Source organism: Polyodon spathula, chromosome 19, assembly GCF_017654505.1.
Source record: "Polyodon spathula isolate WHYD16114869_AA chromosome 19, ASM1765450v1, whole genome shotgun sequence".
Lineage (NCBI taxonomy): Eukaryota > Metazoa > Chordata > Actinopteri > Acipenseriformes > Polyodontidae > Polyodon > Polyodon spathula.
Genome location: NC_054552.1, coordinates 31,097,249 through 31,113,205, shown reverse-complemented (window position 1 = coordinate 31,113,205; position 15,957 = coordinate 31,097,249). Strand labels below are relative to the sequence as shown.

General features: G+C 42.2%; 1 protein-coding gene across 11 annotated transcripts in view; it reads left to right on the top strand.

Moving 5' to 3' along the window:
* The window catches only part of LOC121294499 (inositol hexakisphosphate and diphosphoinositol-pentakisphosphate kinase 2-like), a 29,753-nt gene extending 27,551 nt beyond the window's left edge, over positions 1 to 2,202 (top strand). For all 11 annotated transcript variants that reach the window (XM_041218261.1, XM_041218264.1, XM_041218260.1 and 8 more), the window contains 3 exons: positions 308 to 445; positions 819 to 941; positions 1,215 to 2,202. In XM_041218261.1, the coding sequence (XP_041074195.1) occupies positions 308 to 445; positions 819 to 941; positions 1,215 to 1,816 (863 nt within the window). In that variant the 3' untranslated portion in view covers positions 1,817 to 2,202. The remainder of the gene's footprint in view (positions 1 to 307; positions 446 to 818; positions 942 to 1,214) is intronic.
* Positions 2,203 to 15,957: the final 13,755 nt, after the last annotated feature.

The window sequence follows — 15,957 nt, the reverse complement described above, 5'->3', positions numbered from 1 at the left end:
ATAAATTAAATGGCATTGCTATTTTGATAAGGCAGATGCAGTGTTTGTTTGATTTCCTTCATTATAGAAAGATAATGAAACGGAGACAGACTGATAGGTAGGTAGATCGATGGATCAATGTGCAAGTCACTGCATTGCTTGCTCAGTGAATCAGACTACATACAATCTGATCAGATATTGATCGGTCTGTTAGTTTATCATCGACTGATCAACTTGTATCTTATGTTTTTGAGCTTCAGTAATTCGGTCAAACCTTTGATATTGTGACCTGATGGGCGGGTGTATTTTTGTCTCTGTTGTGCTGCAGGGTTCGAAGGCTGCTCGATGGTGCCCTCTATCTACCCTCTGGAGACACTGCACAACTCGCTCTCCCTCAAGCAGGTCAACGAGTTCCTGACTGCGGTGTGCGAGAGCGGCGGCGACTCCCACTCCAAGGCCAGCAAAGGTGAGTCTCGTCCCTTTCTTTATGTCTTTTAGTTCAAATGGTGTTTATTGGCATTACAAGTTTAGTACATAACCTGTACACACATGTTTAAACAAACATCAATAGGAGAAGAGCAGAAAAGGATCTACTTTTGTATTTCCAATCTCGCCCTTGCCCTCGCTGTCTCTCTCTCTCGCCATCTCCAGCTGTTTTACTTGTTTATTTTACAATCTGTTTGTTTGACTTGGCCTCTTATATATCGCTGTGCTATATGAGTGAAATTAAATTAATCCAAGTCAATACGTCTTTTTTGACATGACTGTTAAACAAGTGTTGAACATGTACTGCCGTTAATGAATCTATCTCATTGTGTGTGTGGTTGTGGTTCTCCCAGCTCTCTCGGATATATTCGATCCTCAGAGCCAACCACCAGTGTACACGTTCACCCCACAGCGTGTGCTCTCGTCCTCTGTGTCGGCCCTATCCCTGCGCCATCACTCGGACCGCCCTGCCTGGTGTAAGTACCATCCCGAAACACTGGGTCTGTATTTGATCACGATGTATATTGATGTTGTTAATGTTTATGACTTTCTCACCCAGTCTGATGTTTATCTTAAGTACCCTGTTGCACTGTAATAGATAATTTTAGTTTTTTACGTTTACTTGCAGTAGGATTTTAGAATTTCTTTTTGTTATGTGACATCTTGAAATATAGTTGTATTTATTTGTTTGGTCCTGTTAGTACTGCACACCTTTAGCATTCTCTATCTTTGTGTCTGTCTCTCTGCAGACAGCAGTGGCCCCTCCAGCACAGTGTCCAGCGCTGGACCTTCCTCCCCCACCACTGCTGACGCGTCTCCTCGTTTCAGCTTCAGTGACAAGATGCCCCTGACCCCACAGAGCAGTGATGAGGCGCACGTGGGTCAGCAGAGCAAGCAACCAACAGGGAACAGCCAGACAAGCTGCCAGCCCGTAGACACAAGTCTACTGAGCGGTCAGACGGACAGTAATCCATCCAGCCCCCAGCAACCTAGCGGCCAGCCAGTTGTTAGTACGAGTCAATCCACCAGCCCCAACCAGCCTAACATCCAAAAAGACCAAACAGCCAGTGAAAATATAGAACAGCAGGGCCTTCCTCTGACACAATTGGCTGGGCTTGAGAGGAAGGGGGCTAACCCAAATCCTCTGGGGTCACTGGGAATCCTTCTGGAGGACAGAGAGAGCGAATCAGAAACAGCCTTCAGTGCTCAGTCAGCCATGCCTCCAGAGGAGCCTGAAGAGTTTTTTGACACACATGAGACACTGGAAGTCTGGGAAAACAGTCCCAGTGACTCCCAGCAGCACCCTGAGAGCTCCCTGGAGCTTGGGGTAGTGCACGTGTCCGATCCTTAGGGAAGGATGAAAGGGAGAGGCAGATCTCAATGCTGTACAGAACACTTGGTCCACTGTGTTTTCAATGTCACTGTGTTTTTAATACACACTTGTACTGTAGTTCACCAGAATGGAGGAGATATAGACCACAATACTTGTGACCTACAAATGTGATCGTCCAGTATGTTCTTAATGTTATTGTGTTACCAGATGATTCTTTCAAACCCTTTCAAAGTACAAAGTACACCGGTGTCAAATTTAATCTGCATGGCTTATGAGAGAAATGCTTGTAGTTCAATAACATAAAGCAGTTAATACTGTAAATTCACAATCTGATACATTTTCAAAAGCTATGTAAGCTCAGCATCCCAGCCAAGCCATTTTGTTTTACACAACTACCCCCCCCCAAAATAAATAAATAAATAAATAAATAAAATTAATCAGCTATAAAGCCAATCATGTTTGCTGGAATAATAAAACTAAACAGCTTCTGTTTCTACCACTAGTCACTCGGAAGCATCTCCTGCATTTGGAAACAAGAAAACGGCACATACTCCCCATGTACCATGTGATTCTTTTAAGATACTGTACAGCCTTCAGTTCTGTCCCACGCGTGTGACATTGTAACTGTTACATGGCCTGAGGAAGCAAAATTCTATTATTGTTTTTCATTTTGAGTAGTGTTTGTTTTAAAAAAAAATAAAAAAATTGTATTACGAATTCTGTTTGCCACTAAGAGTAGTATAACTTTAATTCTTTAGCTGCTATGGTGGATTCAGCAGAACACACACAAGAAACTTTGATTATCCAATTATGGCACCTTAATCTTTAAATGTACTGCACTTTTGTAATGCGTTGGCCATCAGGGTCCAATTTCTTCTCATCAGCCGTTGAGACTTAAGGTATCTTGATATCTTTCTGTAAATATTGTGCAAGCGTCAGAAACGGGTTTGTCGGTTCTTTACCAGTCTGCCTGTCATCTCTTAGCTTGTGGCTATGCAGCACAGGGACCCACTTCACAACATGTGGGATGTCGCTCGGGTAAAAACTGCAACTGTTGTCTCCAGTGTTGCTCGTCGGCTGTTATTAAGGTAAACTGTGATCTGAACAGCTAACGGGATATGATAAATACTTAATTCTTAATGTGAAAGGACGCCAGCAGTGGTGCTGAGAAGAACTATAGATGATGGGTAGGGTGGTAGCTCTCGAATCTCCATCCAGTACAATGTCACGTCACGTTTATAGAATCACTGAACAGAACTGATTTAATGCATCGTTCTGTTTCATTTGCTGTACTATTTTTTTAAACGTTATTTTTAAACTGCTGTCATTGTTATTGCATTCTTTGTGTGTGTATATACAGTAACTGTGCACTGAGATAAGGCTATACTGTATCTGGATTGATTTTTAATTTTTTTGTATAGTAGAGGTGATTGTGTATGTAGGAGACAAATATCTTTATTTAATGTTAGTTGGTAACATCAATGCTGCTCTGAAGCAAACACTGTAAAAACTGTACTCCCTGTTAATAATCGTACACATCTGAATAATATAAAACCTTGTACCGGTGATTAAATTCCATGTGTCCTGTGATTCTCATTATAGATCTATCTGTACCTTTCTAGAATGTTCTACAAGTCCTTGCTTGTTATCAGTCAACATACTGACAGAGTCTCAGCTTTCGAGAGTCTGTACCAGTCTGTAGGGGTCCCAACGGTGTGATGTTCTTCCAGTCTGTCCCTGTCCATTCCATATAAATGCTATTCTTAAGTGCAAAGTTTCTCCTAATGGGGAACCAGCTAGCTTACCGAGAGCCTCATTGCTAGTGTGTAATTGAATCATATTGTCAGCTTGGACTAAGAAACACAGCTGAGTGCTTCGTCACCCAAAGTACGCTCATAACACCCTGCTGCGGTTCATTCCTGCTTCTTTCAGTGTATGTAATTCATTTTGACTCTGCTGTTCATCTTCTGTATTAGGCTGCAGGGCTGGGTTACCGCACCGATATGCACAGCACTTACTGGCTCTGGAGGAACAATTTGAAATCCAACAGAAGGGTTTGGAATGAGAATGGTGAACATTCAAGATCACTGTGTTTTTCTGAAGCCCTGGCTCAAATGTAATCAGAATTTGCCTGGATATTTGGTTGAGAGCTTATTCCGAATCCACAGGGTGAGTTATATTCCTGTGGTACTACTTTACTGACACTGGACTCATCTCAATCTCAATCTCAATCTCTTATCTCCTTAAACTAGTGCTGCCATACCAGTACCTTATCTGTTCTGCAGCTCTTTTAAACAGTCAGCTTGCTTTGGTTTGGGTTAGCTCATGAACTTTAAATCAACAATGAAATGCAGGTTTTAGTTAACAGGTTATGATTTGTTCATCACAGTCCCCGACACACACACACACACACACACACACATATATTATGCTGGAGCAGGTCCAGGTTCTTCCTCTACAGTGACCTTCAGACCCTGAGCTATTGCTGGCGGTGCTGTCTATGATAGTATGTCATACCCAGTACTCACGAAGTGGTCCTGACCTCGCGCACTGTGTGTGTTCACGCTTTAGAGCTTGCTATTCAGCCAACTCTAAAGTTAATTTAGTTATTTGCTCTTGCTTATGTAGTTCGGTGAGCCCAATACTCAGAAGAGATTAGTGAGTCGTCTCTTTGCTCAAGCAACACCACCACATTGTCACTCTGCTTTTACAATGTACCTGTTAATGAGAACCTGGAACCAAAATATTCAATGTGATATAATCACGATCCACAATGCTGTGCCTCTTATAGATGTGAATGGTCTCTTAGACAATCCAGTGCTGTGATTTTTTATTTTTTTATCAGTTGTAGTTAAGTAAATTGGGTTTGGTGGTTATTTATTTTTTTACAATAATTTCCTGATTTGAAAGTATTGTGTTTATTTTCCACACCGCTGTTTCTTAATTAATACGTGCTGAACGATACAATGGAAAACCGATGGTTCTAATTACAAAAAGATATAACATACTGCTGCAATTTCTTTTTTGCGCACAGTGAATTACTGCTGCCCACAGCCCCCTCCCCCATTCTCCTTGTGCAGTACTAGCGTACAAAAAGAGACACTGCAGTGGATTTGAAAATGCTGCTTTGGTCTACAGCACAGTGTTTTACCAGTGGAAGAGACCTTGCTGATATTAGCCGGACGGTATTCCAGCTTGTTTCTTAGACGATTTAGTTTGGCTTTATAAATTGGTTTCTTTAATTCATTGTGATCAAGTGAACAAATATTGTACTTGCACCAAGGATCGCAGGTGCTTGATGGGACGTGACATCACCTCCCTGAAAAGACAATTCAACATTATAAAAAAAACACTAAAAAAGCTTTTTAAAACGCTTCTGCCAGTGGTGGGGTTGGCTCATGAGACTCCAGGTTCACAAGGATGCAGTTCAGGTTTATTACCATCCTGACGAGTACAGGAGGAATTGGGATGGACTGTCCTTATGAACCTGTTCCATGTGGTCCTCCTACTCCAGCCTCTTCTCAATCCAGCTGTGCCCGCTCCTGCTATACTGACTATGCAGTCACTGGGTGCATTAGCAGCTTATACTATTCACTCTTGCTGTTGATATAATTGTTACTTTAAATAAATGCAGCGAGCTTGTTAATGCCACAGTTTAATTGGGTTCTCTGTGAGTGGCTGCCTTCAACTCATCACAGAAGGTCATGGTTTTGATTAAAAATGTGAAAGGGAGTGGGGGGGGCAGTGAAAGAGTATAAACCACGCGAGCAGTAACAAGCAGCACAGATTACATAGCGACGGTATGTTAAAAACATGTTGGCTTATCCCTCTTGGAAAATAATAATAAAACGATGTAGAAAAAATATATACAGCCTCAGATGTCGGATAAAAAGAGCTGAAGCAGCCGTTCCATTGTGTTACAGGGGAGTACACATTGAGTATATCTATGTGTATGTGTTTGGAGTGTGGCTCTGATTGTGTGGTGTTTGTACTAGCAGACTTGCACACACATTTTAAATTGTACTCAATGCCTTCTGATTTACATCCATCATTTCATAAGTGGCCTAGGCATTAAAGTTAAATATATAGGCAATATAGGCACGTTGTTCATTCGTGGAGACTCTTAATTGGCTATGACATATTCATTTGAATCACAAACCTAATACTCTAGGCGAGATTTACTCTCTCTCTCTCTCTCTCTCTTTCTCTCTTGCTGTGTGTGTGGGGAGGGGAGATAGATAGGACAGCTTGCTCTGAAGACAGACTGCCTGTCATATTAACATGCCACTGGAGGCTTCATTGTTTTTGGGGGTTGATTTGAAATATGGCCGTGTCTGTGGAGTGTGACAGCTCATTCTGCCAGTCCGGCCCTAATGAAGTCATTTGAGGGAGGGGAGGCCCACCCAATGCCATGCTATAAACATTCTAGTTTAATCCACCAGTAAGGCATCGTCAGGAGCTTAAGCATCTTTACCGTTCATTAACCTCCAGTTGTTACAAACCTTACACAGTACTACCGCACAATGGAGGTCAAAATCTAAACTAACAGCTTGATCATGTGAAGCATTGATTCAATCCTGATTGCCAGACAGGGTTTAGTATGTTTCTCTGTATATTGTACTGTGCCATTTGTTAAAGCTAATTCTGCTAACTTAAATGGCTGATAATGGCGCAGTGCGCCGTGTACTGTGTGTGTTGAGAGACGTGTGTACTTGCTAAACTGCATCTAGATCCAGCTGATGGAGGGCATGGAAAGAATGATTAACCCAGGAGAAACACTGACATTTCAATTAGCAAGAAAATTGCAAAGCCATCTCAGAAGGAACTACTGGAATATATACAACACAATACAGCATGAACTGCAGTGGAACAGTATTGTGGGGTGCAAAGACAAACCATTCCACAGATGCACTGCCAGAGATGTACGATCAAAGCAGGCGTGCCCTAGTGTCAAGGTTGTGTTGTTTCAGTGTACCTGCCTCCCTGATCGGCAGAAAGAAAGATGACTCATAAAGGATTTCCCCAAGACTGTTGAGAACTATTAAGTGATGTTTAAACCTCTGCTTTGCATTATTATGACTTAATTCAGATCCAGAAGATGAACAATTTTAAAGATGTCTAAATGAGAGTGATGTTGTATTACTGCTGTTTGACGTGATCTGGAACCACGATAAAGCATCTGCTGACTGGCAAATGTAGAATACTGGTACAACATTGAGGGTTTTTTTAAGATAGAAATACCTAATGTTTGATCTGTGTCTAATCCCCTCTAAAGTCAAAGATGACTCATCTTTGAGTGTGAATGTGTTACCATGACGATGAGATTCGCACTGTTTTAAATGTACTTTTCCATAATCACTGATAAGTACAGGTAAGCGAATGGAGGCCTCTTTATCACAGTAGGGTTCTGAAACATTGAAAACATCATCTCATGCCCTTTGTAAAGCCCATTTAGGCTGTATTTTCTGCTTTACAATAAACTGTTCATTTTCTTTATTGAATTTCTCAATGTACAATTCCTGGCTGTCCACTTTAAAGCTGGGATCGAATCAGTATGGAGTGGGGAAACAAAGCTTTCTTTTTTTTTTTTGTTTAATACAAAAACCATGTAGTTAACCTGCCTTTCAACACAATTCCTCTCACCAGTAACAGCAGGCAGACCAGGTGAGGCAATCTTCTAAAGTAACTATAGATTCATTACAAGACCTGTGATGCCTTTAATAAACTTGATTTTTAGTTGTGTTTATACAGTTCATATGTACAGCCTTTTGAACTGTATTATTGTATCTATTTTTAAGTCCAATTAAGTTGGTTTAAGCATTTCAAACGTCAGTGCACATTGACTCTCAGATCCTCAGCTCTAACCACTAGACTGTCCTGCCTCCCAGTCCCTCAGCTCTAACCACTAGACCCCACTACCTCCCAGTAACCACAAGACCACACTGCCTTCCTGCCCCTTCATCATTTTTAAGCAGGTCTCCTAGATTGAAGGAACTAAAACTGTACGATTTGTAAACAAATTAGACTCAGAACAGAGCTGAACGCCCTACTTTCTGTTCCTCATTTCTTCCAAATGCCAGAAACCCGTTGTCATGGAGACCAGTGACTCTCTCTCTTGCTTCCTCAGTTTCTAATTTCCTGGCTGGCTGCAGTTTTCTGCCGCTCTGTGCGCACGCTCTCCGTGCTCTCAGAGCTGCTCTGGTTGATCACACTCCAATTTTATCAAACTGAAGGGCAATTGTGGCCAGTTTGTGTGCTCATTAAACCCACTTTACAAGTCCAGCCCCATCTCCTGAATGGGACCTGCTGAGAATGATATCTATAGCCCCCTCAATAGCTTCATCGGGATTCTTATCAGAGAATGACTGAGACTAATGTTTATGCATTGTCTGGGTCAATGATAAGTGCACCTTGATTTAAACTGAAGTACTGTATACAGTATAGATTTTTCCATATGGAATCTTAAAGAGAGAGAAACCCAATAACAAAAATAACCGGAGACTGTATTAATAAGGGAATGCACAAAAAAGCTGCATTCGTTGGAAAGCTGACTCCAAAGGACACTGAGAAGATTCTAGATTATTATCAGGGAAGAAACAGGTGTGTCTATATTTGTATTCCAGACTGTCAGTATAAAGAAATATAATCACAATGACTAAAGCTTAGTTTTTAGTATTTTACATTTAAAGCACATATAACAGAAACATCTCTATATGTTATGTTTGTCTGAAAGTACAGATTTACTACATGTTTTTATACAGTGCCTCCCCTTTCCGCTCGGACTGAAAAATGAGATACACACATTTATGGTAAATTTCCTTTAAAGGAGCTCTATCTTTTAATAAGAAACTAACACAGAGAAACATGTTGACACACAGAAGAGAAAGGAACTACAGGTTACCAAGGAGACGTGAAGGTGACCCCCCCACCCCTCTCCTTCTCCTCCTCCTCCTCCTCCTCCTCCTCCTCCTCCTCCTTCAGCCTCTCTGCTCCCCAGCAGCTGACCATCAACATGGCTTCGGGCTTCAATCTCACAGAAAAACCCACAGCATTGTGTAATCTGAGGGCTACCTAGTATAGTGATACAATCTAAGTTTACTGTTCTGTCTCTGCTCCCCAGGACACCCCTGTAAATATGATGCAGATCCTACATTTAAAGTACATCAATACATACATGACCACTTTTGAAGACATTATACAGCCCCTTTCATTGATCTGCTTGCAGTTTGCTGTGATGTTGTCACCAGCACACGTGGCTGAGGTTGCATCTGAACTCTGCTTGAATGGCGACTGAGAGCAAAATAATGTGAACTTCTATTTGATTCGTAGGTCTTAAATGTCCAGTTTCGAAAGAAAGACGTGTTGGAATAAAACATGGATTTTCATTTTAATAACATGAAACCTGATGCGAGTTTGCTTTACTCTGCCATTGGGTACTGTGGGTGCATACAACCTATGTCCTTTATATTCCTTTTAAAAACAGCACATCCACAAATACTGTGCATACATGGTTACTCACAATTTCAGGTTTCCACACTGCAGACCAGACTAGCGCTCTAAGAACTATTGAAACAGACCCAGACCCTCAGACACCTGTGCCCTGGCTGTGCAGTGAGAGTGTCTGACGCAGCCTGATACGTCTTGACCAGTGTGAGCTGGCCCCTTGTCCTTGCATGCCGCCTCCTGTCTGATTAGAGTCTCTGTACCCTGCAGTCCAGACCCTGTTTCTGCAGTCCTCTGCTATTACAAATCAGCATTGAGCTGCCCTGTTATGCAATACCACCAATTCTGACACTGACAGTAACCAGTCTGGACGGGAGCTGTTGATTCAGTGGCACAGCAACATAACATGACATGATCCCAAACCCCCAGTCCCTTTCACTACTGATCAAACTGCACTAGAGACAGACACACAGACAAGCAGACAGACAGACTGCAGGAGGGAGATATATTACATGAAAAAGAAATGGAAGTTGATTTACTTGGCTGCTGTTGCTCAAGCTATACCAGCCCAGCGACACAGAAGTGAAGTGTCATTTATAGCTGTATGCCTTTGCTGAAACACTTTGCCAAATAGGTGTTACAATGATCAAGAACGCCAGCAGTGGAAAACTACATTACAAGACGGAGCAGAGAAACTATTAAGACAGTTTAAACTTGCAGGCAGGAACTGTTGTCTACCTGACCCTGTGTTTTGGGAGAGTTGGTGTTTGGAGGGCTCCTATCCTCAGCTTGCCCCCTCCCTCACAGTGTTGTCAACAGGGGTATACCAGGCTGCTCCTGACAGCCAGCATCACGGGCCCCAGCCTGACAAGGGATAAAAATAGTCATGCAGCAAGACAGATTGTTTGTGGCCAATTAGCTGTCGCTTTAGGAACCCAACCTGGGGGGAGACAGGGCTGATGTTTCTGCCTTTTAGAAGCGCTTGGCTGGAGAATCGGGCAGAGCAGGGCATACAGTGTCCTGACTGCACAGTGTGTCCACAGTGACTGTGATAGGAGGAGACAGCTGGAGGGGAGGCTAATGGAACTGAGCATCCAGCACAGAGAGCAGGCGAGGTGGCATAGTGGGTTCATGCATTATTCCTAACATCTATACACAATTCAGCACAATCGCTTGTGTTTTGCACATTAGGCCACTTCTTTAACAAGATCATTTTACTTCATATATGGGCTGTGTTATGTGCAACCTGCCAATTCATTTTAGACCCTATTCCAGCCGTTCTTCAATGTTAAGAAACAACTCTTCAATAGCAAAAAGAGCAATCGAAAGGAATCAATGCAGCTGCAACCCCTCATCCCGTTACCATGCATCAGAAAGACAGAGGCTTCTGGCTAAGGCCACTCCTGAGGGGTTTTACTATCAGCCTGTTTCTGAGTCAGAAAGAAAGGAAAATCAATAGGAATTATCATTTAAAACAAGCTGCCTGGGGCTGTGAGGGGGAGAGGCGCACATTAAAGACCCCATGCTCCAGTCAGTGTGGAGCGGACGCAACACTGCAGGGCAGGATGAGTGGGGTGCATTGAGAAAGAGTTTCCTAACCAGCCTTCTCAACCCTGAACTACCCCTTATAAATGTTTACCCTAATAAAACCATAGCAAAGTGTAATAAAGAATAGTGGACAAGGTAAGTATGGGTAAGCATGAAGGTGCCCAGAAAGTAATGGTAAACCATATAAAAAAACAATGCAAACTTTGATCAGCTATGGTCAATGCATATGATAACCATGGAAAAAGCATGGGAAAATGATGGTAGAAATTTAAAAGTGATGAAACTGTACAGGTGCAGCCATTAATCTATGAGCAGAAAGAGATAAAGAATACCACCTCGGTCCACAGCCTTGCACCTGACAGCTATATGTGCTTCTGTTTGACTGCTGTATTTCTATCACAGTCCCTCTGTTCTGTTTACAGCAGGAAATGCAATAATCAGATTGGTAAATGATGGCAACATGATGTATTATCCTAATCCAAGTTATCCCAACACATGCAGTCATTTTCATGGAATCTGCTGCCTGTGATGATTATGCATGTATCACAGCTTACAGATCCTGATTTGACTTGCCAGCTTTTATTCTTAGGTTTGTGAAGACTGTAATACTAAATAATTATTGTGTGCTACAATTGTCTTTACCTTTGCAGTAGCTTTTCACTCTTCCTCTATATCTTTATCTCTTTCCCTCTCATCTCTCTCCTGGGACACTTGTAATCGCTGTTTTTTTTAATAATAAATGAAAGGCTTATTATTTTTTTCCTGGTGAGCACATCACTTCAGATAAGGCTGAGTCAATATTTAATATCCCCCCCTCACACAGCTGACACTCGCATCACTGCTGAACCCGAAACGACGTCCTCTCGCAAAACGAGATTTTCATTCTAATTGCTTGGGTCGAAGTTAAAGCAGCCTGCTCTCTGTTGAAATTCATGAGGCTGTTCTGATTAATAACCTTGTTAATATTCCACTTTGACGCCCTTTTTGTTGCTGGGCTATTTATTAACCAAAGTGGAGTTCAGAGGAGAAGCTGCAGCCCAATCAATCACCCGGGTAGACTGGCTGTTTACATGAAATCCAGCTCTTTGGTTTTTAATATCTTACTGAGGCGCAGAGAACTGAGGAGTGTTGTTTATTCTTAGAGAGTAAGCAGCTACAAATTACTTTTTATTTTCTTTTCCCTTAGCATTTGATTGTGTTTATTATCATTCATACTCTGTTTTTATACTTGTTTTAAATTCTGTGCTCAGTCGCTTTGACTATGAGCTGCTCTTCAGTTCTAATTGCTGGGAGGTAGCTGCTTGCTGTTTCCCAGAAAGAAGCGGATTAAAGTCAGTTGGCTGATATACACTTATGGAAAAGCTATATACCTCAGAGCTATCCCTTATCAAAGTTTACCAGTAATAAAACCATACAAAAGTGTAATAAAGGATAGTTAAAGAGCAGTCAAGCATAGTAAGCATGGTATCGTCCTGTGGCAAAGTGGTTTGTAGTGCACAGGTGCAGTGGTGATGCCGTGCTCAGGAATGACAGACACAAGACAGTTCACGGTTAAAAAGCAGCTCTTTATTTGCTGACAAATAATAATACCTGGCTCTACACAATGATCTGTATCACTCAGGCAAACTATGGGGTTCAGTCCTGAAATAATAATACACTAAACAAGACACAAACACAACACAAGTCTAGAGTGAGTGCTCTTAGTGAAAGTGCTGATTTACAGGTTTATTTGTGCACAATGGTGAAGTGGAGTCCTGGTTTAATTGCTGGTGGTTTAGCTACAGCTCCCAGAGGTTAGCCCTCTATAATGACAAACACAGACAGTTAGCAGCAAACAAAACACTTAACATTCACGGTAATGAATTACTTCCATTTCCCAAACAGGTCCTTTCAGTAACCATAACGAAGGAACAGATTACATCATCACACCCCCACACTTAGTCACGCCCCCTGTGATAGCTAGTTCAATCACGTCTCCTCCAATCCATGACTGACACAACGTGTATCGCATTAGGGCGATGACTTCAGGCATTGTGATTCCGCCCCCTTCCTGGATGGCTGGCTTCCAACTGACCCTGGAATAAAGTGCCAGACCATCCAGTACGAGGCACACTGGTCCTGATATACGCCCAGAGAGGTAAAGCATTTAAAAAATGAACGCAGGTCAAATATAGGGTTTATGATAGTATAACATTGGAAAAACATGGGAAAACCCATATAAGGGATGATTGGTCTTAGTTGCTTGCCATAAACAGCTGCGCATAATGAATGTACTGACAGCAGAACGAAAGGAGACTTGTTTCCAAAGTGGCTGATCACTCTGTGGTGCTGGCCCTTACTTCTATCAAGACACCTTGTCAGTCATGCATGTTGCTTAACAACTGCACCTGATCGGAGTAGAAATTAGCATGCTACTAGCACCTGGACTAGCTCCCCAACCCATCCTAATGGGTGTCTGAATGTGTGCTGGCTGTTCTCACTGAAGCAGACTTTCAAAAAGTTCCTTGTTGAAGTCTTGTCAAGAGCATTTTAAAAGCTGAGCTACTTAGCCAAAATCATTTAGTGTTGAGCAAACCGGAGAGAATTTGTATTTGCAAATGCTTTTTAGATTGTGAAGTGCTATGCAGCACTACCAAAAATGAATATTATATTTTATAATACTTTGGGGTTGAGTCGCACTTGTTCCCCACTGAGCTCATTGCTCCTGCCTTTCAGTGAAGCAAAATAGAGCGCGAGAGAGAGAGCTTGTGTGCACTCCCCCCTCCCTTCCTCTGCTCATTCAAAAGAGACACAATAGCCCCATTCAAAACCAACCTATTTGTGAAAAAATAAAAGGGAAAAAAGAAAAAAGAATCTACTCTAGCAACATATGTCACCTCTTTTTGCTAAAGAGGCGTGCATTCAGCCCCGCCAGCCTTGCATTCACAACCTCGCGGCTCAATCACGGGACGCTCAAAGCAGGGATTGTGCTCACTCAATACTCCACTTGTTGTGCTCACACTAAAGGCAGTATATTGAAAAAAACTAATCGTACATTTAAAAAAAAAAAAAGAGATAGAGAAAGAGAGAGAGAGAGAGGGAGAGAGAGAGAGAGAGAGAGAGAGAGAGAGAGAGAGAGAGAGAGAGAGAGAGAAGAGAGAGAGAGAGAGAGAGAGAGAGAGAGAGAGAGAGGGAGAGAGAGAGAGAGGGAGAGAGAGGAATCTGAACAAAAAATCTCACTGAGGCAAACTGCAGAGACAGGAATGCAGGAGAACAGGAGTACCAACTTTTTCAAATAAGCGCAGGTGGTAAGAGATGTACCAGCGGGTTTCAGTGAGGCTGTGTCATTGGAGTGCTTGGAGGAAAGTGCTCGCAGGGTGTGTGTACAGCATCTCCCTCAAAGGCACTTGTTACCCACACAGCTGCAGCACTCCCTGAGCTCAGCTCTGAACACATACTCTGTTTACAGCTCCCTTAGTGGATTTTTGTACAGACGATGAAAGAGCAAATTCAGGCTGGTAAACAAATAGCTCTCTCTCTCTCTCTCATTCTAAACTTGCTACCCCCCTCCCTCCCTCTCCTTTAGAAATGTGTAAAATTCCACTTGAGTGTAACGGTTCATTGAAAAAGACTCCTTTGCCTGAAACAAACAGAAACCTCCCTCTCGCCCTCCTTTCACATTGTCATCACGCCAATAATGCCTGCGCTTGTATCGGAATTACAAAAATCACCCCCCCACCCCCACCCACCCCCCCACCCCCCCACACCCCCCCACCCCCCACTCGCCTTTCACCATGATGTCGTGTTAGAGCAATAACAAACTTCGGGTATTGTTGAAGCCCAGACCTTGTTTTAGATGCAATCAGAGACTAGTTAGGACCAAATACACCACATTTTTTATACTTAGTTTGTCGACACTGAATGTGTGAATAAGAAACTAAAGCAAAATTATTTACAGTGCTGTTCGAATGATAAAAAGAAGCATTTATAAAAAAAAAAAAAAAAAAAAAAACAAACAAAAAAAAAAAAAACCACTGTCTTAATAATCCATAACTTGCATAGTTTTCTTTTGGTAACATTTTCTAGTTGTTCAAATATCATTGTATATGATCTAAACTTCCATTAAGGGTGTGAAAGTGTAGTTCAGCTGCTCTGGCCAAGAGGCACATCACATTTTATCAAGTTTACTGTGTTTATAATCCAGCCTCAAAAGCCAACAATTTCATATGCAGTACACTGGACTGGATTATCAAAGCTTTTTACTCCTAATCTTCAACAAGAAATACAACTAATAAAAATAACTAACTGTCAGAGGGGGGCAGTAAGGGATGTTAGATTGTTTCTTATTCATAATACTAATTGGTGTGTTTTTTTCTTTTCAGACCACTTTATTGTCTCATGCCAGTTTGAAGCACATGTCTGAGAGCCTGGTCCAGTGTATTCAGCTGGGTAGATTTTGAATTGGGGTTCAGTTACAATGCAGCTGCTTTTCTTCCTAAGAGGGTAACAGGAATAATCAGACACAAGCATGATCAAAGAAAGACTCCAGGTGAAGTTTGGATATTCAATAAATGGATTTTATTGGTGATCACCAGGCTGTTTCCCTTTTACAATAAATTTGCAGTAGTTCTATTTTATTTTAGATTAAAGAGAGATACAGAGTATTGCACACAAAATATCTGAAAACTAAAAGATTAATACAGCACAAAAAGAAGAGCGAGCACAGCGCCTTCTTTACAACACCTCACGGCGAATAAAAGAAGCGCGAGCACAGCGCCTTCTTTACAACACCCCACGGCGAATAAAAGAAGCGCGAGCACAGCGCCTTCTTTACAACACCCCACGGCGAATAAAAGAAGCGCGAGCACAGCGCCTTCTTTACAACACCCCACGGTGAATAAAAGAAGCGCGAGCACAGCGCCTTCTTTACAACACCCCACGTTTTTTAAAAGAAGCGCGAGCACAGCGCCTTCTTTATAATAAAAGAAGCGCGAGCACAGCGCCTTCTTTACAACACCCCACGGCGAATAAAAGAAGCGCGAGCACAGCGCCTTCTTTACAACACCCCACGGCGAATAAAAGAAGCGCGAGCACAGCGCCTTCTTTACAACACCCCACGGCGAATAAAAGAAGCGCGAGCACAGCGCCTTCTTTACAACACCCCACGGCGAATAAAAGAAGCGCGGCAG